Below are 11,493 nucleotides of genomic sequence, written 5' to 3' on the forward strand. Positions count from 1 at the left end.
TAGTGCCTTAACAGCAAAATAATATTCTGATATATGATATAAATCAAAACTGGGAACATAATCCCAGAAAAGGGGGAAATTTCCAGTTTGACTAGCAATCTGATTGAAAAACCTAATGTTGTGTCTTCAAAAACAACGGGGACAGGTCGTTTTTTCTGTATTTAGCCAGGGACAGGCAACCAAAAACGGGGATGTCTGGTCACCCTGGTCACGTCTGGTGATGTAGGCTATGATAGGTATTTAGCAAATCACACACTATAAATATGATAGAGAAGAATACAGAAACAGGGGCAGTAAATTCAGCTATTCTAATAAGTTGAAGAAACAATTAATATAACTATAACTATACACACATAGCCTACATAAACCATATATGAATACATTAGATATCTATATATAAGTACATAAAAGTTTTTGAGCTAATGATATATGAGCTAAAACCCCTGAAAGAGGACTGTTTTGCAGAGCTTTCTTCTCGTGCTCCCTTTCTGCAGTTCAAGAGAGGCGAGTTTGGCGATGTGGTGCAGCCTTTATCTTGTGAAAAACAGACTCAACCAATGACATCAAGTCAGAATGATGGTTGTCGATGCCAAACTGTGGTCTCCTCCTGAAAAGCAATGCCCCGAGCCCTGTTTGTGATGGTCAGACGATTTGAGCAGGAATATGTCCTCACCTCAGTGCTGCCCTCTGTTCAAAATTACTTAAATGAATTAAATTAATTTCCATTTTAAACTTTTTGACCTCTGTCCTAACAATGTGGTTGTGCCAAAACAAAAACAGAACAAAACAAACAAAAATCTGTGTAACAAAACAAGGCCTGGCTCTCTTCTATGTCTCAAAATAAATGATCAAAGACCTACCTGACTCTAAGAATGCAATGTTATCAAAATGAGTTAACACTGCACAATGTGTACAATGTAAAGGAAACCACTAACTTATTTATTTTCTCAACCTCCCCTCACATACCTTACCAAAGTACAGAAGGTATCCAGGTATCCCTTCTGTACCAAAGTACAGAAGGGATCCAGAAAAACACTCACAGTCGCCATCTTTCTCCATTCAGCTGCCGGTTCCACCAGTAGCTACACCAGACGACCGACCTCTGGTGGTTCCACCAGTAGCTAGACTGACCTCTGGGGGTTCCACCAGTAGACCGACCTCTGGTGGTTCCACCAGTAGCCAGACTGACCTCTGTTGGTTCCACGAGTAGACTGACCTCTGGCGGTTCCACCTGTGGTTAGACTGACCTCTGGTGGCGCGTTCTTGTCACTACAATCCTCTTTATCAGTTTAATAGAAAGAGAAGCTATTATATTTTTCATGTGGTATACGTACCTTGATTCAGTCTTGCAACTATAGAGAGGGAGAGCTACGGGGCTGAATGGAGCTAAATGCTGTATCATGATCATTTCTGTAATTTCTGTATATCTCAGCTATTTCAGGGATATTTACAGTGTTGGGCAAGCTACTTTGAAAATGTAGTGAGCTAAGCTACCAGTTACTCTGCCATGAATGAAGCTTCACTACACAGAAGTTACTGTAACGCGAGCACTAACCCATCTGTTAACTGGGAATTACTGCAGGGCAGCTAAGGTGATGTGGCCAATGTAGTGAATGTGCAAGAAATATATTAGAATATATCCCACCCCTTTTGTCAGAAAAGCAGACTGAATTTTCTAAAGAAAAGTAACAACACATTTATTGAAACTTAATTGGGTTGCAGTTTCATTGGGTGTTAGAGAAATAATAATGATAATAAAAATATCATTAAAATAAAAAAACAATAAAACAATAAAATAAATAATACCAGGAGTTCTGGCAAGCACTAAGAGCCTTCTAAAGGCCTCAAAGTAAGCCCTTAGTTTCAACAACTACTACGTCCCAGGGTAATATTAACCTTGCAGGCCTGCAGATAACCTAACCATCAAAACAGTCAACTCAAAATATATTTTTTTCTGCTGACGTGTTTACGATCTTTATTCATTCATTGCGCCGCGGCCGAACTGACAGGGATATTCTCTGATATTATGAATCTTAAAGACTGCTTCGGGTTCTCCGACTCTCTGGTACTTCCACAACAAGTAAAGACATGTAGTGGGGGTTATCTCGGCCATGGTGGAGAAGGAATTGGGGTAAAGGAACTTTGGCTTTGACTCTCTGAAGTCCAGATTGAACCGCGACATGGAGGATAAAGGGATTGTCGCTGTATGCGGACTTGCAGAGGAGTGTGTTCCCGTTTCAAACAATCTTGAGTGCTTGTGTTGTGGATAATTGTTACGGCCACCGCTGTTTGTTTGTGTGTAACGACTGTTTGCAGTGGTATGCTAATCAGGCCGTGCGGTTCCCTGCTGAGGAGCTGGTCTGGCCACTGCCAGCCCCACCCATTTCCTGTTGGTCGCCCATTGGAGCAGCATTCCTTCACCTCCTCCATTCCCGATACCAGTGATACTGATTGGCTCGGCGCTCCACCGGTTCCTCCAATCCAGAAGCTGCCAGCAAGACGCTCCCCCTTCAAATAGGCTGCAGGGCGGCTGCTTGGGGCAGCTCTCATTCCGATGATCAGCTTGCCTTGTTGCTACTTCTTGTGATTAGGTTGACTGTGTTTGAGTAGGATTGTGTTAGCCGTGCTGCTAGTCAATAGACTCTGTGTGGTTGTTTTGTGACCTCCTTTCAGGAACTGGGCCAGGACTTAATTTTGTTGCTGACTATGTTTGCACACCTGTAGTCACTTTGTGTTAGCCTCACTAGGTTTAGGGGTGCTGTGCTCTTTGTGTTTGGTTTTCAGTAACAAGAGGGATTTTTGTTTCATGCTTTTGTTTTAGCTGTTAGCCCCGAATCTGGGTTTTGGTTATATTGTTTTCAGTGGTTTACACATCACCCACTTGCCTGTTTCTGATTAGTGGAAATCCTTAGTTAAACTCTTTTCAAATAAATAACCCTAATTTACCAAAAAAACAACTTATGTTGCTTCCCTTTCCCCTTCCGAGCCGGGTTGTAACAGTAATATAATTTATTTTCTAGACTACAAACTGCTTCTCCACTGTGTTAAGCCATATAAAAAATAGCTTCTGTGGTCGTTACCACGCTACTTGATCAATAAAAGAGTTAAGCTACTGAAAAGTTACTTGATTCAGGAAATAGTGACGTTACCGCCAAGCTACTGAGAATTGTAGTTAGTTACTAGTGCCGCTGTAAGCGGCGATGCTACTGCCCAACACTGGATATTTAAGGTTATTCAAGGTCGCAAATAACAATCTACTGGTTGAGAATGAATGATGAATTGGAGAGCATCCCTAATAACGAAGCTTGAACATGACAAGTAGTAAGCAGCCATTATGGCAGTGCTCATGTATATGCATTAGATAAATGCCAAAATGTGATAAAAGATAGATCCAGGTTCAAGATTTATATGATTATGATGCCTTAAAATGGTGTTACCATCCAAAGTCAGAATATGACCATGATGACAGATGACAAAATGATTACCTTGTCTAATGTTGATTTGATCCCTGTTGACTCATTTAAACTCAATGCTATCTACGCTGAATTGCGCCCCAGGTGTTTGCTTCAAATCTTTAGGCAATTGGCGTATCTTCCTTTTAGAACATCATCAGTATCACAGACCAGTATACACCTTTTTAAACACTTTTTATGCAGTATATTTTCCTTTGGACTAACTTATTATTTTATTATTTGAAATGTGCAGATTTCTCTTCATGAAATCCCGACAATAGTGGTCAATAAAAGGAAGTTGATGCATACATTCATCATTACATTTCAGTTTGCAGTCTTATGTTAAAGTGTAGTAAACGACAGCTCCTGGCCTACTTCTGTGCATCTTTAAGTACTTTGTCACATAGTGTTCACCTCTTATGCAAACAACAGTATTTTCAGCTGCTGGATCTTTGTTTTCAGCTTGTGCCCATCCTAATTAGGTGAATGTTGCAAGAAGCACTCAACTATTGTTATTCTTAGGCTTTATTCTTTCTTTATTATTCTCTACACATTTTGGGACCCTACTCCGTCCATAATCCTTCACCTAAAGACTCCATTCCACTTTTAAAATGTTGATATTAGTGTGGAATCGTGCTATCATAATAAATATTAATAATAATAAATAAATATTTTGAACTTTTTAAAATATACAACTTTTAAAATGTTGTTTTACAATGGAGGTCAATTGGAGGACGACGAAGCCATCTGCCAATTCTCTGACACTTCAACTACTACAGCCTTCACAACTCGGTCAGTTTTTTAAACATTAAACTTCTTTCAAAAATGTCAACACAAAAATCAACACTTTCATCTTCAAATATATCTAAGATTTTTCAATAATTTACACTTTTTTTAGAATCAAGTTTAATTTCATACCCGCTTTGTATATTTTCAGTTGGTCTCATTGCCTTCAATTGAGGCTAGAGACTGATGACCTCAGCCGCTCTAGCCCAAGGTAGCTGTTAAGAAAGTTAACCATTTCAGACGTCACAGAGCCTAACGTCAATATTTTACCTAGAAACACAATGTATTGCCACACACACAACCCGCTTCAAAAACAGTTTCATTCCCACTGCAATCAATACCCTGAACTCCAGTCGCTGAGGATTATGCATGGCCCCTTAAGTAAATGTGTCTGTCTGTATGTATTTATGTTATATGTTTTTATGTTTTATGTTTAAATGTGATGTTGGAACCTGTAACAAGGAGCTGTACTGAGACCAAATTCCACCAGCCTGGCTGTGTGGTCATTAATAAAATTATTATTATTATTATTAAGCTTAAACGGTGACCCTCTCCTACTTGTGTGACCTCCCCTAAGATGTCCTTGGCCAATCACAATGCTCTAAACTACAGGGCCTTCCCGTTCCCCATTAACATTTATCTTCCCGCCCACGGTGCCCACAATACATTCAGTATGTACAGTAATACATTATTTAAAAAAAATAATAATAATTTGTATTAGATGAAATAGTCATCCAAGTCACTAAGTCGAAGCCGTCTGCCCATTCTCTGACACTTCTCAACTTGGTAAATTGTTAACGATAACCTTCGTTCAAACATTTAACCAATCAACAACCAATTGCAGACCTCTTTGATTAGCCGTTTTTGCCTGTTTTGTTTGTTCTCTACTGTATCTATACTGGCCAATGTTCATCCTTATTTTATATGGATTGTTGACTGAATTATTGTCCAAAGAAGAAATATTTAGGCTCTCACTTCATGCACTTAGAAACTTAGCAGATGGTATCTGCATTCTCTCATGGTTTGGCCTTGCCGGCCTCTGTGTGTGTGTGTGTGTGTGTGTGTGTGTGTGTGTGTGTGTGTGTGTGTGTGTGTGTGTGTGTGTGTGTGTGTGTGTGTGTGTGTGTGTGTGTGTGTGTGTGTGTGTGTGTGTGTGTGTGTGTGTGTGTGCGTGGTTCTCTCTCTCTCTATCTCTTGCCCCCCCCCCCCTCCACTTTTTCTGTTATGTCCCTGAATAGTTTACATGGGTAAAGGCTTATTTGTCATCCACCTGAACATAAGAAGCTTGCCACACAAAATTGATCTCTTGAGGGCCTGGCTAGTCTATAATAAACCAGTGTTATCACACTGCCTGAGACCTGGTTGAATGATAATATTTCAGATGAGGAAATCAAACTGGATGGTTATGTCTTGTATAGAGCTGATAGGGGTAGTCGTGGTGGAGGGGTAGCCACCTATGTCTCCTCAAAATTATTTTTCCGAAATTATAATTCCAAAGGAAATCCCAGTACACTTTGAATGTCTTTTTGTCAAAGTTAGCTTTCACACAGCTGACCATAGGGAATATCTACAGACCTCCAAATTCCCCCACAGAGTCAATACACTGCATAGGCACCACAATTAAATCAGTGGGCAACTCAAATGAGATGATTATCCTTGGAGATTTTAATATTAATTGGTTAGATTGTTCATCTCTAAAGGACAGACACTTTTTTGAAAGCTTAAACCTGACTCAACTAATCAGCGAACCTACTCGAGTTGACCACAGATCCAAATCTTTATTAGATTGGATTCTGGTCACCCACTCTCACAGAATTATTGAATCGGGAGTTTTAACTGATTGCTTTAATAATAATAATAAATTTAATTTATATAGCGCTTTTCTAGACACTCAAAGCGCTTTACAGTGAAGGTGGGACCTCACTAACCACCACCAATGTGTAGCACCCACTTGGGTGATGCACGGCAGCCAATCGGCGCCAGAACGCTCACCACACACATTAGTGATCATTCCATGGTGTTTTGTGTGTGGAAAATTAGACTACCTCGCTTACCTCCCAAGGTCATCAGGGTAAGACAGAGCAAACATCTTAACCCGGAGTCCTTTATACAAGACCTGCTGGATATAAACTGGAATAGGCTCCACCTTATTCCGTTTATTGAAGATGCTTGGCATTTTTTCCACACTGAAGTCCTTAAAGTTATTGATAAACATGCCCCTTGGATTTCAGTAAGGGTTAAGGGCCATCATTTACCATGGGTGGATGCTGATTTAATACATCTTTTTAAACAAAGAGATAAGGCATGGGAAAAGTATAGACGTTCAAAGAACTCAGCAGATGGGGCTGTCTATAAACAACTAAGAAATATGTGTACAACTAAAACAAGAAATGCCAAATCAAATTATTATAAAAATTCTTTATCCAATAATGTCAGTAATCCTAAGAAGTTTTGGAAAAATATAAATTCTTTACTCAACAATTCTACTAAAAGCACTGTTACCAAAATCAAAGAAAAACAATGACATTATCAGTGATCCTCTTGCAGTTGCCAATGCTTTTAACCAACATTTTTCTACTATCTGTAGCTCACAATTTTCTAATCTCTCCTACTCTAGTCCGGCAAATGAGCAGCGTAGCTCTTTCTCTTTTGCTACAATAAACCCTACTGATGTTCAGCAGGCAATCTCAGAACTAAAGTCTGGTAATGGTATTGACCCTGATGGCCTTGAGATCAAGTTTATTAAGCTTGCATCTCATGTACTGGCATTTCCTTTATCAGATTTATTTAATTTATCATTATCCACCTGCATGGTCCCATTAATGTGGAAGTCTGCCAGAGTTACACCAATATACAAGGGTGGCAATGTTCTTGATCTTAACAACTACAGACCAATCTCTATCATCAGTAGTGTAGCAAAAATATTCGAAAAAAATAATATTTAAACAATTATTCAAATATATTAATGATTTCTGTCACCTAACCAATCGGGTTTCAGGCCAAATTTTTCTACTTCCACTGCTCTTCTACAATTTACCAACGACGTTTCATCTGCCATCGACAATAACATGTCAACTGGCGCAATATTTATAGATCTCCAAGGCCTTCGATATGGTCGACCACTATCTGCTTCTTGACAAACTACAAGCAATAGGCCTCTCTAAAGACTCTCTTCTATGGTTCAACTCTTATCTCCACTTTAGACGTCAGCGTGTCTCTTTACATGGTTGTGTATCTCAGTCTGTAATAATGGAGAAAGGTGTCCCTCAAGGTTCTTCCCTAGGGCCTCTTCTTTTTTCTTTATTTATAAACAATCTTCCACAAATCTGCTCAGACTGTAGTATTCATCTTTATGCTGATGATACAGTGATATACTCATCTAATGTCCTGGTCTCTAAGACTCAATCCTCACTACAGTCTAACTTTAATACCATTCAACGCTGGTTCCAGTCCAACCACTTAATACTGAACAAGAAAAAGTCATATAGCATGCTGTTCGCTACCAGATCAGCCTCCTTGAACCAAGGTAACAATCTCTCACTCAAATTCTTAGATGACACTCCACTTGAACAAGTTGATGAATTTAAATATCTGGGCCTCTGGCTTGACTCACAGCTTTCTTTCAGGTGTCACATTAATTCTGTTGTGAAAAAGATTAACTGTAACTTACGAATACTGTATCGTTCTATTAACTGTTTCACTCAACTCATTCGGCTGAGAATTGTGTCACAGTTAATATTTCCCTTATTAGATTATGCAGATGTTGTCTATCAAAACACCTCAGAATCAAACTTGAAACCTCTAACTGTTGTTTTCAATAATATTTGTAGATTTGTCCTGAGATGTCCTTTCATTACTCACCACTGTGTATTGTATGACTCACTGAACCTATTATCACCAAAAGCCAGAAGACAGTATCATTGGTACCAGGTTATTTTCAAATGTGTGTACTATGATTATCCTTCTTATCTGAAGGAATATTTAATTCCATATACTAGCTAGCTAGTATACCTAGCTACAGATTGAGACATACTGAGCATCCCTTTTTCACTGTGCCACACATCTCTAAAGAAAGTGGTAGACGTACATTTAAATTCAAAGCCCCCTCAGACTGGAATAGCCTGCCTGGACCTCTTAGATCTATTACCTCTTTACATTCTTTCAAAACATCACTTCTTAACTACCTGCGAGAAAACTACTGCTGTAAATGCTATCCACATGTGTTACTGGGCTAGTGACTAACTAATAGAACTCTACCCATAATTCTTTATTCATTTATTTTTGTTTTTGTTATTCTTGTGCGTAATGTGACTATGGGTATACGTGTGTGAAGTATAGTGTGCACACATGCTCATGTGTGTGTTTATGTGTGTACATGATATGTATGTATATATATGTATGTATATATATGTATATATATATGTATGTGTATGTATATGTATGTTTACATATGTGCATGAGCCGAATGTCATGAGTTGTCTTGCTGTGGATCGGGTGGGCGGGGCGGGGGGGGGTGAGGTGGGATGGGAGAGAGCCTGGGTGAGTGTGTGTGTGTGCGTGTGTTGTATTGTATTGTATTGTATTGTATTGTCTTGTCTCTGTCCTTCTGGGGATCCCCCTCGAAAACGAGATGCTTCATCTCAAGGGGTAATCCTCTCTACAGCAATAAAATTTCAAGAACACACTTTGATCTTCAAAGATATCTAAAAAGATTTTTTAGTGACCTCCAAGTAATATTATTGACACATTCAAATCAGTTTGAATCTTTTCATTTGATTTAATCAATTTCACATTTCTTCATGTCTTAAACTATGTGGCTTTATTAAAACATATTTTCAACATCACTTTGCAATACAGCACTCACCGCATGAAATGCAGGAAATGCATTTTCTGGTTCATCATGATCTTCTGAATAAAGTTGACGGTGTACTTGAATTTGTCTGTAAAGCGTAGATCAAGGTTATAAATGAGCCCAAACAACATGGTGAACCAGATGATGACACTGCCTACATTGCTCAGGTCTTTGATGACCTCGATCACAACTACCACATCCTGTGGCTCCCCATCGCCATCTCTTCGGATCGTGATAATCCGCGTGACTGTGATTGGGATTTCCCTCTCTGCATCCTCAGTGGGAGGCCTGAACAACACAAACGCCGAACACTCGTCTTCTGTTAAAGGCGGAAAACCATGAACCGAAAAAATTATGTATATTATACAAGCATTCTTAGATAAACTGTAGTTTACAGAAGCAGATTACTACGATTGTGCAGCTATTCATCATCATGGATAATAATACAACATATCAACACATACAAACATACACATTAACTTAACTCTGCTGGACCAGGGCGGGTCACCTGTTCTGGAGCTCTCCTGTCACAGGCCGCTCCTCTACCACCTGTGGTCGGAAGGTTTTTTCCGTTTTTTGCGTTCATCGCCACTTCAGTTGTCGCGCTGTTTCAGTTCAGACAATAAAGCAATTCTCTGGTTCTCCAAAATTTCTGTGGTTTCCTCTTCTTGGTGCAGGGGTATGTAGTGAGCTTCAGCAGTAGTGAACCGTGACTCTTATACTGTGGCCCACTAACCACACTTCCCGTTGCGAAAAAAGCAAAACCTGAGCAATGCAAGGAGCAAACAGCACGGAGCGAGAGTGAGAGTTATCACCAAAACTGAGCTATCTCTTAAGCAAAATGAAAATCCTCCTGACAAATAATCGCATTATCACACAAGCTGTGTGCTCTACCTTCAGTAGAATATGACAACGGCCCGGGTTTAGGTAACTCCTCTTGTTTGCCGAGCCTGCTCCTTCATCGTGACTTGGGAACGGCCACTCCTGCTTGCCAAGGAACACCGCACAGTTAATGAGATGTTTCAAAATGTCCTGGTTCCTCCTGACCTTCTCATTACTAGTAATGACATCCCGGCGTTGTTGTTGTTTTGATGGCGATGGGCTGACTTGGATAAACGTACTAAATCCGAAAATCCATCTTTGGCCTAGGACCCACTTTCTGCACCACAAATTCAACACCAGCAGTAATGTTTTGCTCCTCGCTGATCCCGTCATCCACGGGTATCGCGTGTAGTTGGTGGAGTTGAAATGCCTTTCAAAGCTTTGGTTTTCTGAACCAATTTTTTTAGCTCTGGTGTGGGACTTCCTGTTATGATTAACCTTTATCCTAGAATTAATAAAATACAATTTGAATATCTTAGAGACCCTGACGGTTCCCCTCTGAGCTTCAGTCTTTCTAGGTCGCTTGATGTTGGCTGTGGTTTGCCTAGGCCTTGTCCTTTGTGATTCAACCATCTCGTCCTCTTTCAAATGAGAAAGAGTCCTCTTTCAAATGAGATATTCTTTACTAACATGTGTTCTTCCTCTGTTGCTGGAATTCCAGAATCCAGGGGGAGTTTTCTTGAGTCAGACTCATCCCCAAAGATGATCCACAGAACATCCAGACCTGCTAGTGAAGACCTGCTAGTGAAGAGCAATCAGAACCAATACAATAAGGTTATATTTGAGATTAAAATTGAAAATATTTCTAACTGCCAGAGAATTTGCCAAGCCAAAGAGCATGACCAGATATTCACAGTGGTCTGTGGGGGTGTTAAAGGCTGCGTTACACTTATCGACCTCACGGATATGAACCAGGTTGTCGACGTTTCTGAGATCTATCTCACTGAAAATGGTATAGCTCCTTGTCAACGTTCAAAAGCTGATGATGGCAAGAGAAGTGGTGAGGCGTGGTCCAGCAGGAGGAGCAGATGTGTGGATGAAGCCCGGGGAGCAGAGACGACCCCGAGAAGGACAGGAACCGGGCAGGAGGTTAAATGCATGTGGCAGAACTATTTGGCAGAAGATTTATTCTAACTTATTCTGCAATAAAACTCAATGCATGATGTGTGTCCCTTGTAATAATATTGTAATAACAATGAAAGCAAGCAACAATTAACTTATGATTGAAATAAAATTAAAAAAAACATTTCCCAAATATATTTTTCAGGTTATAGCCTATGTTTGTTTGTATACATTAGTATTAATAGTATTAATGAGTATTAATGTATTAATGAGTTGCATACTGTGTGAATTCATTCATCACTGTATTGCTCAACTCGTCAACACCATGAGTTGGCCGAGCAGGGACTGCGCCGTCCTCCAGAAGTTTGACAGCGGGGATGAGTGAGGATGAGAGGGGAACGGTTGGCTCTCTGCCGGCCTGGCTGCAGCGAACGGCCCGTACCGCCACATGTTGACCCA

At 40.0% G+C, this 11,493-nt stretch overlaps 1 protein-coding gene across 1 annotated transcript in view; it reads right to left on the reverse strand.

Annotated features, from left to right (window-relative positions):
- Positions 1 to 11,493, reverse strand: part of LOC311338262 (uncharacterized protein) — a gene marked incomplete at both ends in the record, with an annotated part of 195,904 nt that overhangs the window by 125,500 nt on the left and 58,911 nt on the right. Inside the window, 1 exon segment of the mRNA XM_084463490.1 lies at positions 5,272 to 5,415. Within this exon segment, the coding sequence (XP_084319616.1) occupies positions 5,272 to 5,415 (144 nt within the window).

The sequence above is a fragment of the Micromesistius poutassou genome, assembly GCF_964030765.1.
Source record: "Micromesistius poutassou genome assembly, chromosome: 2".
Lineage (NCBI taxonomy): Eukaryota > Metazoa > Chordata > Actinopteri > Gadiformes > Gadidae > Micromesistius > Micromesistius poutassou.